The 20107-nt window shown below is 50.3% G+C and overlaps 1 protein-coding gene across 3 annotated transcripts in view; it reads left to right on the top strand.

Moving 5' to 3' along the window:
• cnksr2a (connector enhancer of kinase suppressor of Ras 2a) overlaps nucleotides 1–20107 on the top strand; it is a 25676-nt gene extending 5569 nt beyond the window's left edge. For 2 of the 3 annotated variants that reach the window (XM_047023693.1, XM_047023691.1), the window contains 23 exons: nucleotides 1374–1537; nucleotides 2157–2359; nucleotides 5146–5233; nucleotides 6120–6161; nucleotides 6374–6493; nucleotides 6720–6779; nucleotides 7904–7972; nucleotides 8250–8396; nucleotides 8599–8711; nucleotides 9843–9997; nucleotides 10359–10448; nucleotides 11455–11675; nucleotides 13416–13464; nucleotides 13985–14160; nucleotides 14357–14430; nucleotides 14524–14595; nucleotides 14774–14835; nucleotides 14953–15047; nucleotides 15276–15506; nucleotides 15776–15917; nucleotides 16463–16687; nucleotides 17369–17556; nucleotides 18303–20107. In XM_047023693.1, coding sequence (XP_046879649.1) covers nucleotides 1374–1537; nucleotides 2157–2359; nucleotides 5146–5233; nucleotides 6120–6161; nucleotides 6374–6493; nucleotides 6720–6779; nucleotides 7904–7972; nucleotides 8250–8396; nucleotides 8599–8711; nucleotides 9843–9997; nucleotides 10359–10448; nucleotides 11455–11675; nucleotides 13416–13464; nucleotides 13985–14160; nucleotides 14357–14430; nucleotides 14524–14595; nucleotides 14774–14835; nucleotides 14953–15047; nucleotides 15276–15506; nucleotides 15776–15917; nucleotides 16463–16687; nucleotides 17369–17556; nucleotides 18303–18497 — 2981 coding nt within the window. In that variant the 3' untranslated portion in view covers nucleotides 18498–20107. Of the gene's footprint in view, nucleotides 1–1373; nucleotides 1538–2156; nucleotides 2360–5145; nucleotides 5234–6119; nucleotides 6162–6373; nucleotides 6494–6719; nucleotides 6780–7903; nucleotides 7973–8249; nucleotides 8397–8598; nucleotides 8712–9842; nucleotides 9998–10358; nucleotides 10449–11454; nucleotides 11676–13415; nucleotides 13465–13984; nucleotides 14161–14356; nucleotides 14431–14523; nucleotides 14596–14773; nucleotides 14836–14952; nucleotides 15048–15275; nucleotides 15507–15775; nucleotides 15918–16462; nucleotides 16688–17368; nucleotides 17557–17872; nucleotides 18030–18302 lie in introns of all 3 variants that reach the window. The other variant, XM_047023694.1, reaches the window with a different exon arrangement.

The following is a 20107-nucleotide window of genomic DNA, read 5'->3' as shown; positions in this document are numbered from 1 at the left end:
TTCCTCCTCTTCTGTGCTCACTCTCTCTTTTCCTCCCTCTCTCCTCCTTCCTCCAGGTTTTCCCCGAAGTGTGGTTATGATGGATGACTGTGTTACGGGGCTGTAGCTGCAAGCTGGGGAAATCAATGCTTTTCCCCTAAAGGACTGTGTGTGTGTGTGTGTGTGTGTGTGTGGGGGGGGGTCTTGTGTGTACAACCTAGTTTGTTATGAGGTTACAGAATATTAAGGATGCAAGACCAAAATAGTTACACACCGCAGTGCAGTCAAAACAATCTCTTCAGCAGAGCTTTGCTTGGTGATTTCTTTGCATTATGACTGCAGTAAGATATCATACTACACAGGCTTTAAGTATGGAACTGCATAAAGTGGGTGTGTGTGTGTTCCAAAGCTGTAGCATGCACCCGGAGACTGACGTAGCTACAAACCCTGCATGACAGTTGGGAGGACTCTGGTCAGGGCTGAGACTGGAGGAGAACTGTCCTCGCATGCTCCTCCCTTCCCATGAACTCAGCAAAACCACACACACACACACAGGCTTGCGCACACACACACACACACACACACACACACAAACTGGCTTAGCACACACACAGACTGGCTTACGCACACGCACACACACACAACACACACAGGCTTGCGCACACACACGCATACACACACAGGCTTGCGCACAGACACACACACACTCACACACACACAAACTGGCTTACGCACACGCACACACAACACACACACAGGCTTGCAGTCACACACACACACAGGCATACGCACACAATGCTGAGGTTTGACAATAGAAATGAAAGTACTCTACAGCCTTACCTGGCCAGTTGCCGGAACCTCCTGTGGTCTTCACTCCTGCTGTTCTCAGTGCAGCTGGTTACCTGGGTCCTGCAGAAACATCTCTATCAGAGCTGTTCTTTTGCTGATTCTAAATGTATTTCAGTGGTTAGGGTCGTGGAGTGGTCTGGATTTACCAGCCACAGTGCAAAATAGCCACATGCCAGTAACATCCCAGTAACACCTAAGTTCAATTACGTTAACAACAACATATATGGCAGTAGCATGGACAGAATTGTATTATGGACGGGTCCCATGTTCAAATGAAGGGGGACACAAGAATAACTAGTGAACAATTACTTCATTTTTATGGTAAGCAACACAAAATCTGAGGGGGCCGGACATGTAAATGAGTGGCTACGCTACGGGTGTGTGGGTGGACGTGCATGTGTGTGCGGTTGTGGGTGTGTGCAAGCCTGCGGTGTGTGTGTGTGTGTCTTTACATGTGGGGGGGTACAGTGCGTCAGTTAATGTGTGTTTGTGTATGAATCACACTGACTCTTGTTCTTGTGTGTGTGTGTGTGTGTGTGTGTCAGGCCTGGATGACTGCCTGCAGCAGTACGTGGGTGTGTTTGAGCATGGAGGTGTGTGTGGGGAGAGGCTGCTGAGGATCAGCCACGCCGAGCTGGAGGAGCTGGGCGTGTCTCGCATCGGACACCAGGAACTCATCCTGGAGGCTGTGGACCTGCTCTGTGCTCTGGTGAGGCTGTCTCTGTCTCTGTCTCTGACTCTGTGTCTGACTCTGACTCTGACTCTGTTTCTGTCTCTGTCTCTGTCTCTGTCTCTGTCTCTGTCTCTGTCTCTGTCTCTGTCTCTGTCTCTGTCTCTGACTCTGTCTCTGTCTCTGACTCTGACTTTGTCTCTGTCTCTCTGTCTCTGTCTCTGAGGGTGTGTGAGTAGGGGGGGGGGGCACACCTGCTCTGGTGAGGCTGTCTCTGTCTCTGAAGTTGTGTGTGTGTGGGGGGGGGGAGGACAGTACTGTATGTGTTTATATGTGTTGTGTTTGTGTACTGTACATATGTGTGTCTTGTATGTGAGTGCTCGTGTGTGGTGGTGGTGGGGGGTTGTACATGTGTATATGTGCGAGTGTGTGCGTGTAGGTGCGTGTGTTTGTGTGTGTATGTCTGTGTGTGCTGTACAGGCATGCTTCAGTCGGTCGATCTCCTCAGTGCTAAGCCTGCATGACTGTGCTTGCTAGCCAGTTTGAAAATGCGATCCGAAAATAATGTTTGTGTGTGTGTGTGTATCCTAGTGTTTCTGTAAACACAGAACAATGTTTATTCAGAATGATAATGACCGAAATGTGTGTGTGTGTGTAGAACTCAGGTCTGGAGACGGAGAGTGTGAGGACCCTGGCCCACAAGCTCGGCGCCTCGGCAAAAAACCTCCAGAACTTCATCTCTGGCCGCCGGCGCAGCAGCCAATCAGAGAGCAGATCTTCTCGTCGCCTTCCAAACGACCTCCTGACTTCTGTGGTTGATCTCATCACCGCCGCCAAGAGTTTACTGGCCTGGCTGGACAGGTAACACACACACAAACACATACAGTACCAGTTAAAAGTTTGGACACATTTTCCCATTCATTTGTTTTACTGGTACTGTACACACAGGCTTGAGCACACACACACACACACACACACACACACACACACACAGGTTGTTGGTTTTACTATTCTAGTGAGGACCTGCAGTTCACTTCCATTCTAAATCCTGTTAAGCCTAACCCTGAATCCTAATCCTGAATTCCAACTCTGAATCCTAACCCCTAATCCTAACCCCTAATCCTAACCCCTAATCCTAACCCCTAATCCTAACCCCTAATCCTAACCCCAACGGTTCATGTAATTCCAACCCTAAAACTAAACCCCCTAAACCCCCTTGAAATGGCACAAGAAAATGTCTCCAGAAGGCATATTTTTCCTAAGCTTATTTATCTTACCTTATCCGTGTGGAGTAGTTAAACAAGACCTCTTACACACTCACCCAGGCACAAACACACAATCACACAAACACACACACACACACACTGAAACATGGATTTGATCTTTGTCTGAAAGAGAAAGTGTCTGGTCGTGTTGTCATGTGTTTGGGGGAGCAGAGCAGAGTTGGCTTGCTGTCGCTTTTCATCTCTCTATTGTGAGTGTCTCCCCTTCTCTCACTCTCTCCCTCTCTCTGCCCTCTCTCTCTCTGTGTCTCTCTCTCTCCCCACTCTTTCATTCTGTCTCTCTCTCCCTCTCTTATTTTATGTTTCCCCTCCATCTCTCTCACTGTCTAGTTTTCTCTCCCCAATCTCTCATTCTTTATCTCTCTTCCTCTTTCTCTCTCTCTCTCCCTCTCTCTCTTTTTGTCTTCCTCTCTCTCTCTCTCTCTCTCTCTCTCTCTCTCTCTCTCTCTCTCTCTCTCTCTCTCTCTCTCTCTCTCTCTCTCTCTCTCTCTCTCTCTCTCTCTCTCTCTCTCTCTCTCTCTCTCTCTCTCTCTCCCTCTCTCACACACACTCTATTGCTGTCTCTCTAATCAAATCAAATCAAAGCCCCTCAACCAACCTAAACCCTCAAGGAAGACAAGGAAAAACTCCCAGAAAAACTCCCACCGGGAGAAAAAAATGGAAGAAACCTTGGGAGGAGCAATTCAGAGAGGGATCCCCTCCTCCAGAGACGGTTGGTAAGAGAGAGGAGCAGAACACAAGCTAAACATAGTCATACAGTGTCAATGGGTTTTGAAACACCAAAATCCATTGTTCGGCTTTATAGACGTTGGATGGGACCGGGAAACTCGCTGTTGGCCGTCATGGAGACTGGATTCCGGGTGACGACCTGGTTCAGCGTAGGCAGACCGACGACCAAGCAGGTCCTGACAGCTCAAACCCCCCACACCACAGGGAATGTGTGGGGGGGGGGACAGAGAGGAGAGCAAGGATTAGAGAATGCCAGGAGCAGCTAACAGTTACAGTCATAATAGAATGAGATCCCCACCGGTCAAGTGTGGACTAGTGCAGCAATTTAACAGAGCAAAAAGGGTATTTGATGCAGCCCCACACACCAAAACAACGACAGCCCCCCTCAGTTGGAACATTAAATCTGTTCCAGGGGAAAGAACTCTAAATTAGGTTATACTTATACAAATAAGGATGAAAACAACCAGTCCCCCGTTGTCTCCAACTAGTAATAATAACAGTAACAATATACAGCAACGGAACTATAATAATAATACTTACAATATACAGTAACAGGTTTACTTTATTTGTAACATCTAGCTGGGCTAGCTCTCTATGTTTTTCTCTCTCCTCACTTTCATTCTGTATATATTTCTCCTCTTCTTTTCTGTCTCCCTTCTTCTCTCTCTCCTATAATTCCCTGTTTTTTGCCTCGGGTCTTTGACGTAGGTCCCTGAAATGCCAAACACACACACCGGTCTTAAGGGCAACACACACACACTCGCATGAACGCAGGCTTCAACACTCACACACAAAGGCAGTGTGACATTGAGGGGAAAAAAGTCTCTCTGTGCTTGATTTTGAGCTACCTAATTTTAACAGTGGCAGTTCAACACCGATGCAAAAGCATTGGACTGAAGCAGAAGGAAGTGTGGTTGTATGGTTTTTCCACTTCTGGTGCATATAATCAAATCCCATGCAATGTCTTTGCCCTTAGTTTTTACAAGCAATGTCACAGAGGGCATGTTCTAGATGTTTCCCTGCTCCAACACACCTGGCTCAGATGAATGATCGTTATCAAGCTCATCAGAAACCAACTAACGACCCCTTTCATTTGAATCAGGTGAGTTGGAGCAGGGAATCATCTGGATAGAACATGCAGGGTAGGGGAGTCCTGAGGACCAGGGTTGAGGGTCTAGCCCTGGACTAGACTGCAGTCCTTCAGAAACCATAGAGGAGTGTGTGAAAAGGCTGTTGAAGAGTTGTTGCAACATTGTTGAATGGTTGTAGCCTGATGGTCATGAAGCATTCTGGGTAGCCCTCAGGTCTTGCGTATATATAGCACACAGCCTCAATACTGATGACCCAAATTGCCTATCATACACACATACACGCTTGCACGTACACACACGCACGTATGCACACATACACTCATGCACGTACACACACACCGACACTCATGCACACACACACACACAAGCGCGTGCACACACATATGCACACACTCACACTTGGGGCAGAATCTAATCTGAATCTGGGTCTGTGGGAGAATGCAGTGAGGTATGTGTGTGTGATGCACTCGCTTGGGTACTGATGATGTGTGTGTGTGTTGAACTAGCTTGTGTGTATTGACAGTGTGTGTTTTCCTTGTCTCAGGTCATCTTTCGCTGCAGTCGCAGACTACTCAGTGACCCGAAACAATGTCATCCAGCTTTGTCTGGAACTCACTACCATCGTACAGCAGGTGTGTGTGTGTGTGTACAACAGGTGTGTGTGTGTACAGCAGGTATGTGTGTGTACAGCCGGCAGGTGTGTGTGTGTGTGTGCAGTAGGTGTGTGTGTACAGCAGTTGTGTGTGTGTGTGTGCAGTAGGTTTGTGTATACAGCAGATGTGTGTGTGCAATAGGTGTGTGTGGACAGCAGGTGTGTGTGAGTGTGTTTGTGTGTGTGAGAGAGAGAGTTTTGAAGAACACGACATGGCTTGTTCTTCTCCTTACAGGTGTGAAACAGCATGTATTGTGGGTGGTCCAGCTCCCAGGAGCATGATGCCTGTGTCTCTTGTGCGCGTGTGTGTCTCTGTGCGCGTGTGTGTCTCTGTGCGCGTGTGTGTCTCTGTGCGCGCTGTGTGTGTCTCTGTGCGCGTGTGTGTCTCTGTGCGCGTGTGTGTCTCTGTGCGCGTGTGTGTCTCTGTGCGCGTGTGTGTCTCTGTGCGCGTGTGTGTCTCTGTGCGCGTGTGTGTCTCTGTGCGCGTGTGTGTCTCTGTGCGCGTGTGTGTCTCTGTGTGCGTGTGTGTCTCTGTGCGCGTGTGTGTCTCTGTGCGCGTGTGTGTCTCTGTGCGCGTGTGTGTCTCTGTGCGCGTGTGTGTGTCTCTGTGTGCGTGTGTGTCTCTGTGCGCGTGTGTGTCTCTGTGCGCGTGTGTGTCTCTGTGCGCGTGTGTGTCTCTGTGCGCGTGTGTGTCTCTGTGCGCGTGTGTGTCTCTGTGCGCGTGTGTGTCTCTGTGTGCGTGTGTGTCTCTGTGTGCGTGTGTGTTTGTGTAGGTAGAAGCAGAAGGAGGCCACTCTGCAGCCATTATAGGACCCGATTATGTTAAGTGTGTGTAATGATGTATTCTCTCCCTGCTTCTCTCTCAGGACTGTACCGTTTATGAAACTGAGAATAAGATTCTCCATGTGGTGAGTTCTGCCCTCATTCTCTTCTGTCTCTTTCTTCCCCCTCCTCTTCCTCCCTGCCATTATACCACTGTTCCCTTTTCTCTGGGAAGAGATGGCCGAGGCGTTTTTACAAGTGATTACATTACAGGAAAACCAAATCTCTCTCTCTCTCTCTCTCTCTCTCTCTCTCTCTCTCTCTCTCTCTCTCTCTCTCCCTGTCTCTCTCTCTCCAGTGTAAGACTCTGTCGGAGGTGTGTGAGCACATCGTGTGTGTGTCGTCAGATCCGCTGGTGTCCCAGTCAGCTCACCTGGAGCTGGTGCACCTCACCAACATCAAACCCACCGAGGGCCTGGTAAACACTGTGTGTGTGGACTGAATGTGTGTGAATATGTGTGTGTGTGGTAGACAGGTGTATTTGACTTTCAGTGGGAGTGCGTGTGTGTGTGGGAATTGTACAGTGTTTGTGTGTGTGTTTGACTCATTTTACTGTGAGTGACTCCCAATGGGTTTTAGGAGTGTGTGGGAGTTGTATAGTGTGTGTGTGTGATCTGTGCAGTAAGAGTGTATGTCCTCTTCAGGGGATGTACATCAAGTCAACCTACGATGGTCTGCATGTCATCACAGGGACCACAGAAGGGGTGAGTCACTTCACAAACGTCACCTAGCAACATGAACCCAACATCAACACACAGCACTAACACAGGTCAGCGTTCATCCTCACCTTGTTCTTTTCTTCCTTCCTTCCTTCTCTCCTTCTCTCTCTCTCTCTCTCTCTCTCTCTCTCTCTCTCTCTCTCTCTCTCTCTCTCTCTCTCTCTCTCTCTCTCTCCATCCTTCTCTCTTCCTCCTCTCTCTCCTTCCTTCTCCCTCCTCCTTCTCTCCTTCTCTCTCTCCTCCTTCTCTCTCTTCCTCCCTCCTTCCTTCTCCCTCACCCTTGTCTCTCCTTCTCTCTCTCCTCCTTCTCTCTCTTCCTCCCTCCTTCCTTCTCCCTCACCCTTGTCTCTTCTTCTCTCTCTCCTCCTTCTCTCTCTTCCTCCCTTCTTCCTTCTCTCTCACCCTTCTCTCTCCTTCTCTCTCTCCTCCTTCTCTCTCTTCCTCCCTTCTTCCTTCTCTCTCACCCTTGTCTCTCCTTCTCTCTCTCCTCCTTCTCTCTCTTCCTCCCTCCTTCCTTCTCCCTCACCCTTCTCTCTCCTTCTCTCTGTCCTCCTTCTCTCTCTTCCTCCATCCTTCCTTCTCCCTCACCCTTCTCTCTCCTTCTCTCTCTCCTCCTTCTCTCTCTTCCTCCCTCCTTCCTTCTCCCTCACCCTTGTCTCTTCTTCTCTCTCTCCTCCTTCTCTCTCTTCCTCCCTCCTTCCTTCTCCCTCACCCTTCTCTCTCCTTCTCTCTCTCCTCCTTCTCTCTCTTCCTCCCTCCTTCCTTCTCCCTAACCCTTCTCTCTCCTTCTCTCTCTCCTCCTTCTCTCTCTTCCTCCCTCCTTCCTTCTCCCTCACCCTTGTCTCTTCTTCTCTCTCTCCTCCTTCTCTCTCTTCCTCCCTCCTTCCTTCTCCCTCACCCTTGTCTCTTCTTCTCTCTCTCCTCCTTCTCTCTCTTCCTCCCTCCTTCCTTCTCCCTCACCCTTCTCTCTCCTTCTCTCTCTCCTCCTTCTCTCTCTTCCTCCCTCCTTCTCTCTCTCCTCCTTCTCTCTCTTCCTCTCTCCTTCTCTCTCTCCTCCTTCTCTCTCTTCCTCCCTCCTTCCTTCTCTCTCACCCTTCTCTGTCCCTCAGTCTCCTGCTGACCGCTGTAAGAAGATCCATGCAGGAGATGAGGTCATCCAAGTTAACCACCAGACTGTGGTGAGCTTCTCTCATCTGATCAGTGTGTGTGTGTGTGTGTGTCATTATCTACTCTTCTGTGTGTGTGTGTGTGTCATTATCTACTCTTCTGTGTGTGTGTGTGTTTGTGTGTGTCATTATCTACTCTTCTGTGTGTGTGTGTGTGTTATTATCTACTCTTCTGTGTGTGTGTCATTATCTACTCGTCTCTGTGTGTGGTAGTGTCTACTGTGTGTGTGTGGGGGGGGCTGGTATCTACTGTTCTGTGTGCGTGTTGACCCTCTCTCCCGGCCCCCAGGTGGGCTGGCAGCTGCGTAACCTGGTGGGCTCTCTACGAGCAGACAAGGGGGGCGTGTCTTTGACGCTGAAGAAACGCCCACAGAGCACGCTTAGCTCCGCCCCCGCGCTGCTGAAGAACATGCGCTGGAAACCCTTAGCTCTGCAGGTAGGAGGTGCCCTAAACCTCTCAAACCCTCGACACCCGTCCCCCCTAACCCCAACCACCCCCTAGTTGTCCCCTAACCTCTCACCCCCTAGTTTAGCCATTACGCGTCTGATGCAGTGCTGTGCAGCATCTGCCTGCTGCGTGACAGATGTTGGCCAGAGGGTTTAACTTCATAGCCTCTCCCACCCATGTGTGTCTGCAGCCAACCAGGAGCCCCGGCAGTGGTCCGGCCACGCCCTCAGGCACGCCCACCAAGAGCTCCGCCCTCCAGGACCTCTACATCCCACCCCCTCCTGCTGAGCCGTACACACCGAGGTAGGGATGTGTGTGTGTGTGGTGGGGGTGTGTGTGGGGACAGTGCATGTATGTGTACGTGTGTAAACAGTATGTGTGTCTACGTGTGCGTGTGTGCGTGTACATGTGTGTGTTGGCCAACTAAGCCCTATATGGCGTGTCATGCACTGGGAGGCTAAGCAACGAGTTGTATGTGTGTCACAGTAGGCTGTAACATCGACAACAGCTTGCACAGAGCTACCAGAGAGCACTCACTCTACATGATTAGCCTTGAAATAAGACCGATGCCGTCTGTACCAACAACCCCGTTTAACGGCGCGACGCTTTGTTAGCAACGCGCGTGTCGTGCTCTTTGCTGTCCCAGAAACGGCGGACATAATTTTTCGCTAACAAAGCCAGCTGAGAGGTGCGAGTGTCGAGAAGCATCCCTAACCCCTTCACAGTATAGATGGAGCAGCCTGCCACAACAAAGCTGGTTGAAGTGCTGGCTATTAGCTGCTCACAGCTGGGCCCTGTAGCCCCGCCTCCTGTCTGGTGATCAGGGGCAGGGACGTTCCGGCTGGCTGGGAGGGTCAGAGGGCCCTGGGGCATACTGTTTCACTCATGTGAGCTGTCATCTGTGGTCTGCCAGCATGGAGGAGACATGGACAGCCGAAACACTGGGAGTTTTTCGGGAAAAGTCTTGTGACAAGTATAGTGTTTATCTCTTTTAAATATCATTATTTGGGGGCAATTTTTCGTCTTTATTTCCTCTTGATAGTGACAGAAAAGGATAGAGACAGATAGAATGAGAGAGGATGCCATGCAGGATATGACCCGGGAATCGAATCTAACCCGGGCACCTGCGGTAAGAGCTCCAACCACTCCATCAGGGCGCCCACACAATTAGTGTTAAACTGTTGGATTCTAGCCAGACGGCAAACGTCTAAAGTGTGTGTGCGCATGACTTTCTGTGTGTCTGTGTGTGTGTGTATGTGTGTGTGGGGGGAGGGACAGTCATGTGTGGGGGTGTCTCTTGAAAAGACTGTCTGTACAATTGATCGCTCGAGTCAATACCTTTTCAGAAGGAAGCGATAACGAACAAGTTTAGCCGAGAGGGCTTCGTGTTCTGGTCCAGGTTCCTTTGTTGATGACTCAATGCTGTTGCCATAGGGATGAAACGGGGACCTTGCCTGGCGATGAGGCGTCCCGTAACCATGGCGCCTCCTTGCTGGCCAAACGCTCAGAGTCGCCCAACTCTTTCCTGGACCAGGAATCTCACCAACAGGAAGAGGAGGAGCCAGTTTACTGTACCACGCCCACCTATGGTACACTGACAGATTGTCCGTGCGTGTGCATTCCTGTGCGTGTTTGTGCGTGCATGTGTGTGTGTGTGCGTATCAACGTGTGTTTTGAAGAGCGTGTCTGCGTGTGTGTATGGGTGGTATGTGTGTGTCCTTGTCTGGCTGTGTGGAACCTACCGGAACAGATCACATAAGCTATAATCCATGACCATTACCTGAGGCTATGTGACCTGTGGAGATGTGTGTGTGTGATGTTGCCATACTAGAGGAGAGCTTGCTTACAGTGGAATACAGTTATCACTTGGCAGTACTTCAGGGCCAAAGTGAGGACTGTTTGTTGGTGTTTGTGCATGGGTTTATGTGTGTGTGTGTGTTCATACCCCAGGAAGGCTTAGGCCTATCTCCATGCCTGTGGAGTGCAACTGGGTGGGGGACTACGAAGACCCAGCCAAGCTGAACAGGGACAACCGCAGAGGTTAGTGTGTGTGTGTGTGTGTGCTTGTGTGTGTGTGTGTGTCTATTTATGTTCAAGTGCCTGTGACTGTGCTTGTGTACGTTCATCTGGCATGGGTGCGTGTTTGTCTATTTATGTGAGCGTATGTAACTCGGCGCGTGTGTGTTTGTGTACATTCATCTGGAATGTGTGTGTCTGTTTGTAAGTGCACATTCATCTGGAATGTGTGCGTCTATTCATGTTTCAAGTGCCTGTGACTGTGCTTGTGTGTTGGTATATGTGTATATATATCTGTTGTGTGTGTGAGGGGGTGTGTGTGTGTTTTGCCTGCCCTGGCGCCTGTTAGATTCTGGTAAATGTCTCTGTCTCTCTGCATTATGTGGAGATCAATGGCTCTGCTCTGCTCTCCCTCCCTCCTTCCCTCTGTCAGGTGGCATTAGAAAGAGAGAGAAAGAACTAGAATAAGAGGGAGTGGGAGGGAGAGACACAGAGAGAGAAGCCTGGAGGAGAGACAGGGGGGGAAAGGAGCAGAGAGGGGCGAGAGAAAGAAAGAGAGGGAGGGCGCCGAAGACAAGACGAGCGAGAGGAGGAAAAAAAGGGAAAAGAGTGGAGGAGGCGGACAGAGAAAGCGACCATTCTCTCCGACCTCCACCTGAATCACTCACGCTGTTGCCATGGAGGCGCTGACAGCAGCTGAGCCGAGTGTGTCCCCTCCCATTGGCTGCTGCCTGGCAACCAGGGGAGGAGAGGAAGGAAGCAGGGTAGAGGTAGCAAAACTTGGGTTGTTCAGACCGTCGGCGCCTGTAGCATAAATGTTCATGTTGTCAACGTTGAACATGTTGGCATCGATGCCTGGTAACGCTGGTGACTATGTTAGCTTCACTGAACATGCTAGCATTGGTGTCTATGAAACTTTGGTGTTTATGTTAAACACAAGTAAAAAATCCCCACAAGAACAGCCAATCAGTTCATGCACACACACACACTCACCTATGCTGATGGCCTGTTGTGATTTGCTGTTCCTCAGAAGCGTCTCTGCTGCGCTACGTGGGATTGGCTGGAGGAGAGGAGAGGCTCGGTTCGGAGGATTACTCCTCCCACACTGGGCGGAGCCAGAAACGCGACACGGGCAAGCGGAGCAACGACACTGGCAAACGCACCAAGAGGCGGAGCCACCACAGCCAGAGCCCCTCCCACTATGTCCTTCAGAGAGAGGCCACGCCCACAGAGCAAGCTGCTCTCTACCATGTGAGTGTGCAGGAACAGCAGTCTGTGGTGTCCGGTTCAGCCCGTCCAAAACAGGCCTCAGCAAACCAAAACACGATTTGCGTCCTACTTTTGCTCGGTCATCTTTGAATTTTCCGAGGGGTGTGATGTAGTGTAAAGCAGGGGAGTCAAACATACTGTCCAAACTCTGCGGCTCCTGATTCATCCAAGGTGCGTGTGGGGGCAGTTTCGCTGCTCTGAGTCGTGGCTGACTGTACCTTCCGGAAGTCTCCGGTGACACACACAATTTACCTCCTGCTTTTGCTTTGAGCCTTGGAGAGGTGTGTGTGTGTGTGTGTTGAGAGAGGGTGGGGTGGGTCGTCTCTCCATGCTCGAACATGACATCTGTCCATTGCTGGCCTGTCCCCTCCTGTCCTCCTCTGCCCCCCCCCTTTCCTCTCAGACATCCTCAGCTGTCACTCTACATCTAATCCAAAGTGTCTTCACAGCATCTCCTTATGTAAGGCCGTGTGTGTGAGTGTTACGTGCAACACCAGAGCGAGTGTGTGTGAGTGTGTGTATGTGTCTGTATGTGTTTGGGTGTCCGTGTCTATCTTTTTCTGTGAGCGTGTGTGTGTATAAATGGGAGTGTGTGTGTCTGAATATGTGTGTATAAGTGTGTGTTTGTGTGTGTGTGTGTGTGTGTATGGAAGCTGAGATGGCAGATGGTGTGTCAGTAGGTGTGGGCGGGCCTATGTCATCTGTCCTACTGAGCGCAGTGCTGCGATTGGCCAGGGTCCAGCTCCCTCACGTGTTAGGCTGTGACATCACACCAGGACTGACTTACTGGCTGACAGAAGTCCGAGGAGTGATATGGAATTATATGGAAAAAAAATGGTAAATACTTTTAGCTTGACAGAGCAAGGAGCAAATACTGTCCACCAAGTGAGAACCCCCAAAATGTGCACTCTTTTTTTTCAAAGAGAGTCCAGGTTTGCCAAATGGAAGAAGGTGAAACAAAACACAACGTAGGTCGCACAGTTGAGGTGTATCAAACTTTTACCAACAACAATACACGCCCTTTTGCATTTCTATAATCCTTCCATCAACATCATCTGTAGGTCATTCTGCTCCATCACCCTTTCCACCTCCCGCAGTCTCTCTCTCTGCACCTCCCTTGTCTCCTGCCTCTCTCTCTCTCCCTCTCTCTCGCCTCCATCCCTCTTTCTGTTCTATGTTTAGAGGTGTGAGAGGTGTTACGGGGCGCTACAGCCTTCTGTGAGGGGGACTTGTACCTCTGCACCCCAGTGCGTGTGCGTGTGTACGCGTGTGAGGCTGTTTTGTCATCCTGTTTGTCAGTGTGTTGACACAGTATTTACTGTACGTGTGTGTGTTTTCCTTCTCATCTCCCTGGTCTTACTCAAATCTGTCTTGTCTTATTTCCCAGAAATGTGTGCCGTGAGCAAAGATCCCTGATTCATCCTGACAGCCTACTCCTCTCTCCCTCCTCACTTATCTTCCTCTCGTCCTCTTTCTCACTCTCTTTCCCCCCTCTCTCCTTCCTTCCTTCCTTCCTTCCTTCCTTCCTTCCTTCCTTCCTTCCTTCCCTCTCTCCTTCTCTCTCTCTCTCTCTCTCTCTCTCTCTCTCTCTCTCTCTCTCTCTCACTCTCTCTCTCTCTCTCTCTCCCCCCCTCTCTCTCTCCCCCCCTCTCTCTCTCCCCCCTTCTCTCTCTCTCTCTCTGTCTCTCTCTCTCTCTTTCTCTCCCTCTTTCTCTGTCTCAGACGTACCAGCAGTCGACGTCTCTCTCTAAGACCAGGAAGAAGAACAAAGGTGAGAGAGGAGAGCAGCCAATCAGGCGGCATGCATCGTCTTGTAATGCTTATTAGAGAGGGCACAGCCCTGGTCACAAACACACAGACCAGCCATCCCCTAGACCAGGGGTCCCCAAACTTTTTTTTGCGAGGCCCAGAACATTTTTCCTTTCTTTAATGTGGGACCGGGTCGGTCTGTAACAGAAAATTATTATGGATAATTTACTATGCTAAATTATATTTTGTTATGCACCATACATCCGTACATATCAAGGGATATATAGCGTATTAAAAGAGCATTATTACCATAGTAATGACCTTTTGTTCATATTAATTGCTATTGAAATCAAAACATTGACTTACTTATGCATATTAATCAGTGTGAACTGATTTTCTCTGACATCGTTCAGAGGGCCGGTCCCAATGTGTGAGCGGGCCGTATTCGGCCGTAGTTTGGGGACCCCTGGTCTAGACACACCTCCCTGTCTGAAGCCCCCTGCCTCTCTCCTCCTCCACCTTTCCCCCCCCCGTGTGTCCAGGCCGAGGCCTGACCCTGCTGAGCCGCAGGCGGGTGTCCTGCAAGGCCCTGGGCCGGGGAGACTGTGAGGGCTGGCTCTGGAGGAAGAGGGACGCCAAGGGATACTTCTCCCAGAAGTGGAAGAAGTACTGGTTTGTTCTCAAAGAAACCTGTCTCTACTGGTACATCAACGAAGAGGTGAGCCCACCACCGTGTGTGTGAGTGTGTGTGGTTTCTATATGTACGACAGAGTTTAGTCCTGTTTTGCTCCTTGCTGACTTTCTATCCTCTCCTCCACCCCTTTCTCCCGCTCTCTCTCTCCCCCCCTCTCTCCCTACCCCCCCTCCCTTTCTCTACCCCCCCCCCCCCCCTGTCTCTCTCTCTTCATCCCCAGGATGAGAAGGCTGAAGGCTTTGTCAGTCTCCCAGAGTTCAAGATTGACAGAGCCAGCGAGTGTCGCAAGAAGTAGTGAGTATTCACTGACAAAAGGATGGTTTTGTGAGCAGTTTGTGAGTGCATCTCTCCTGCTGTGTGTCTTTGTAACCCTCCCTCTTTCTCCAGCGCGTTCAAAGCGTGCCATCCCAAAGTTAAGAGTTTCTACTTTGCTGCCGATGGCGTGGATGACATGAACAGGTCAGTGAGTCACATGACACCGAATAATAATGATGTCACATAACCACAACCGGTGACCCTCCTCCAGGGTTGAGGTATACAGTCTGTGTGTCATGACAGTGGACAATGTCAGTCCACTCCTGAGGGCCTGATCCAGTTTTGCTTCCTGTTTCCTGTTTCCTGTGGGCGTGGCCTGCAGGTGGCTTAGCCGTCTGAACATGGCTGCTGTCGGATACACAGAGCGGATACGCCAGGAGCAGGGTGAGGACACACACACAGGCACACTACTACACACAGGCACACACACACACAGGCACACTAACATACACACGTTATGTCCCTGGCTGTAACCTTGTGTGTGTGTTTCTGAATCTCCAGACTACTGGAGTGAGAGTGATCAGGAGGAGGAAGCCTCCAGCCCCAAACAGGACAGCCCCCCTCCCCCCTACGACACCTACCCCCGGCCCCCCTCAGTGAGTTGCCCCCCTCCCCTCTACGACACCCTCTTTCTCACCCCCCTCCTTTTCTATCCCTAAATCTCCCCCTTCTATCCTCTCTTTCGATCCCTTACGACCATCCTCCCTTACCCTCATCTTCCCCCTCTCTCTTTCATCCCTCCCTCTCTCTTTCATCCCTCCCTCTCTCTCATCGCTGCCTCTCTCTCGTCCCTCCCTCTCTCTCTCATCCCCTTCCTCTCTCAGATGAGTGCGTACGTGGAGGGCAGGACCGGCCGTCTGTCGTCAACGGAGACGTCTCGTTCCCGCTCCTCTCAGGAGGACTTCCTGGGCGAGCCTGCGGTCGGCGGCAGCGAGGCGCAGTACCACTCTGGACCACGGGGGACCAGTGGGGGACCACTTCCTGCCACTCACAGTGGCAGGAAGGCGATTGGGAGCAGCAGCAGCGACGCGCAGTACCGCTGTGATCCTGTAGAGGTCAGTATTGATTTTGTTTTCCTATTTTGATCAATAAAATATGTTTTTGATTGACATTGGTGTAGATGGGTGTAGATTTTATTGTACTTTTTTGAAACTTTAAAATGTACGTTAACGACCGCATCCTCAGTTATAAAAAACTTGTCCAACCCATATTTGAAAACAAACCAACGCCCCCTGGATATAGGTTGCCTGAATTTCCCATCTCTACTACCTCTATTTACCCCCTACCTCTCTCTCTCTCTTTCTCTCTCTCTCTCCTCCTGTAGTATCGCTCCAGTCCTGGGGGGGGCAGCAGTGAGACAGGCTCCCCGGGGCGCTCCTCCTCGTCCCAGCGACGCTCGTGGCAGGACCTGATAGAGACCCCCCTAACAGAGGCAGGGCTGCACTACCTGCAGACTGGACCCCTAGGTAACTGGTCCCTTAGGTTACTGGTCCCCTAGGTAACTGGTCCTTTAGGTTACTGGTCCCCTAGGTAACTGGTCCTTTAGGTTACTGGTCCCCTAGGTAACTGGTCCTTTAGGTTACTGGACCCCTAGGTAACTGGTCCCTTAGGTGACTGGTCCCCTAGGTAACTGGTCCTTTAGGTTACTGGTCCCCTAGGTAACTGGTTCCTTAGGTTACTGGACCCTAGGTAACTGGTCCTTTAGGTTACTGGTCCCCTAGGTAACTGTTCCTTTAGGTTACTTGACCCTAGGTAACTGGCCTTGACAGACGCAGGGCGGCAGACTGAGTCGTTAGGTAACTGGTCCCCTAGGTAACGGGGGATAACTCAGTGATATTAGACTGCAGATTGAAAGGTAGCAGGTTCAAATCCCCCCTTACATTGCTTGGAATGAAAGCGTCTGTTAGAATCTAGGAAATGGACCGGACCACTAGGTTTCTGACCGGCTTGAGTCACATTATATTTCTACCTGGTTTGAAACGCGGTGGTTGGTTTTGCTTGGTTTGTCCAGAAGACGCTGTGTTTGCGGACCCTGTGGTAGGGCTTGAGAGTATGGCTGTGGGCGGAGTCTACACTCTCCCCGCACAGAGGAACCTCCCGTATCCCCTGGCAACCCAGAGACTCATCCCCATGGCAACCCATGGAGGGAAACCCCGCAGTTACACCTTACCTCGAGACAGCAACCTGCACACCGTGCTGGCACCACCTGTAAGACAGGACCTGCACACACACACCGGTGAGTTAGACACACACACCTAGTCTCTCTGTCACACACACTCTCTGTCTCTCTCTCTCTCTCTCTCTCTCTCTCTCTCTCTCTCTCTCTCTCTCTCTCTCTCTCTCTCTCTCTCACTCACTCACTCACTCACACACACACATAATGGGTAATTAACTAATGTACACTGTCTTTCCCTCCCTCTCTCTTTATGTCTGTCTTTTTCTCTCTCTCTCTCTTTCTTTCCCTCCCTCTCTCTTTATGTCTGTCTTTTTCTATCTCTCTCTCTCTCTTTCTCTTTCTCTCACACACACACCCACCCACACAAGCACCATGCATAACATGCATTACATGGCTATCATCCTCGGCATTCCCTAGATAGAATTCAGGTCTGTGTGTCAAGTACATGCACATCTACTGCTCCCCAATGGTGACAGTGTGCGCTACATCCCAGACACTTAAGGCTCCTCCATATCTACTAACCTTCATGAAACTCAGAGTTAGAGAAGTGCTCACCAACATCACTAACCTCACCAAATCACTTCCTCTGGTGAATCATGTCTGAAGTCTGGTCCGGTATCCTTGTTGAAACAGGAACTGTGTGTGTGTTTGTGTGTGTTTGTGTGTGCATCTGACCTACATGTGTCTGCACGTGTGTGTGTATTTGACTCTGACCCTGTGTGTGTTTGCATGTGTGTGTAGGTGCAGGTGAAGGGGCGTCGCTGGGCGACCTGTTCCGTGCGTGTGAGCAGGGTGGGGTGTGTCCCCTGGGGCGGCCCTCAGAGCTCCGGGGTCAGACAGAGTTCAGACAGTCGTTCCTGCGCAGGGCGGCCGACCCCCAGCTCAACGACCGCCTGCATCGTCTGCGCATACTCACCTCCACTCTGAAGGTGCACACACACACACACACAAACACACACACTACACCTCCTCCAGAAACATCACTCTGAACCCTAACTCTACACATCCAATGTATGTGTGTGAAAAATCTGTTTGTGTGTGTGTCTGTCCTGTTTGTTTGTGTGTGTGTGTGTGTGTGTATGTGTGTCTGTTCTATGTGTGTGTGTGTGTGTCTGTCCTGTGATTTTCATCCGTGCGCTCCATGGTCCTGTCCTGCTTGGGGTCTGTCCATGTCGCTGGGGTTTTGTCGCTACGGATGTGGCTGCTTTGTTGCTATGGATACGGCTGCTTGGCGACCACACCCAGGTGTCCGGCTTCTTCTGTGTGGCCGTCGTCACGTCGCTAGTGTGTGCTGCTAGGAGGCGGAGCTTCGTCAGGGGGTGGAGCTTGTGCTGCTGTTGCTGCTGGCGTTGGTGTTGATAACCCTGCTCTTGTGCATCTGTCTGGCGTCTGCGCAATGGCTGTGAGTCCTGGAGCACGTCCTGTTTCCGTGCTGAATGTGTGTTTTTGTCTGTTTGTGTTTGTGAGAGAGAGATAAAAAAGAGAAAGTGAGAGATGAAGAGGAGTAGAGAGAAAGACTTAGCGGGAGAGAAAGCAAGAAGCGAAGAGAGAGAGAGAAACAGAGAGAAGCGAAGGAGAGAGAGAGAGTGAGAGAGAGAGAAAAAGAGAGATTGTATGTGTCTTCTGAAAAAAATAGAGAGTGACCGGCCCCTCCTTTGTTTCTGCGTCCCTATAGGACAGGGAGGGGGAACTAGCTCTGATTGACAGGCTGTTGGCCAATCCCCAGCTGTCGTCGGCAGAGTTCCAGGAGTGGAAGAGAGCCTATCAGGAGCTGTTCTCTCAGGACCCAGTCACACCGGCCGAGTCAGAGTCCGCCCAGCAAACTCCTTCGCTCTCTCACACACACTCCTACATCGAGACCCACGTCTGACACTTAAACACACACACCAAACAGTGTTGAGCGTCAGTCCAGAAGCAGATAGACACATTCTGATGGACCCAGACTGCCAGACTGTTGGCGTAATAAGCCTACAGTACCAGAGGAGGAACTGTATTTGTTTATCCCGAGCGGTACGCCAGGGACAGTACCAGACCTGTCAGCACCTGACTCCACATGGTTTGTAGCTGTGTCCTCTTTCAGACGACGATGGATAGGTAGAGCTCAGGAACGACTCTCCGACGACCCCCGCATCTGCGAGAAAGACTGCTTTGGCCTGTCTTTAACACACACACACACAGCCTATGATAGCCCTAGACATACTTGGACACAAGAGACAACTTGGGGAACTGCTTCCTCCAATAGCGTCACGGAGCAGCTTCTTTCTGCCCTCTGATTGGACAGACCTTTTACAGTATATTTCTATATCCTGCTTGATGTGCCATGTTTGTATCACCAGACAGGTTGTGTTAGCACCGACGTACAGCGTATACCGATGATGCAGCCTTATAGCGACACTTAGATCGATATATCTAGCGAATGTTTCGGACGCTGACAAACTGCGTCCAGGGCACTGAGTGTTTTGTGCAGGTAGTCCTCTATGTACGTGTCTGCCTGGAGTTAGCTTGCACGAATTATGAGCACAAGTCTTATCTACTCTAGCGGTCCCAGTAACTAGTACTAGGGACGAGGGCCTAGGGCCACAGTTTGTGCAGGTTTTGGTTCCTGCTCAGGACTCACATACATGGCATGAGTAAAGTCATACTGTAGGGATTGTTTGATTTCTTCCCATGTGTTAGGTCCGGGCTCTAGCCTAAAACCTGGTCTTCCTGTGGAATTTCAGACAGTACAGTGCATGTCACCTAGACGCTCGATTATGCCAGATATTCTGTATCTCCTCTGTAGGAATACCTGTAACTAATGTAATCATTGTACTGCTGCTGCCATGGAACTGTCCCTCTAGACGCTGCACACAACTAAAGCAATTGTACTCTATATCGCACACACACACACACACCGGCACATACACTCGCACATACTTACAAACAAAGAAACACACATACATGCATGCACACACACATCAGCACTTGGGCACATAGATAACAAGATACACACACCCAAGTTTGTTTTACTACCCTAGTGGGGCCCAACCATTCACTTCCATTCAAAATGTTATCTCGAACCCCAAACACCTAACCCTTCCCCCCTCACCAGGCCACTCTCACAGACCCACAAAGAGTAGACACACTCACACACTCACACACACTCACACACATAAACGCATTGTTCTCAGTCTGGATGCTGTCCACATGCTGCTTCCCCGTGGTTGGTTCTAGTGGCATGTGTTGTTATAGTTATGGATGCAGAATTTGTGTTATAGATTTTTTGATCTCTTTATTCCCAGTGTGACACACAGTAGTGCTCCAGTATATATTGTTTGGACTAACTGTCTTTCCGTCAAGTCAGTTTATGCTTTAGCAATAGTACATGCTAATTATATTTATTTATAAATATATATACATATATATACAAATATATATATATCTATTATGTTGACGTGTGGGCCAAGCTGGAGTTAATAAAGTTCAGCTGTTGGGAGGAGA

This window comes from Hypomesus transpacificus, chromosome 8, assembly GCF_021917145.1.
Source record: "Hypomesus transpacificus isolate Combined female chromosome 8, fHypTra1, whole genome shotgun sequence".
NCBI classification, from domain to species: Eukaryota; Metazoa; Chordata; class Actinopteri; order Osmeriformes; family Osmeridae; genus Hypomesus; species Hypomesus transpacificus.
Note: the sequence above shows the minus strand (reverse complement) of the source record. Positions and strands in the feature narration are given on the sequence as shown.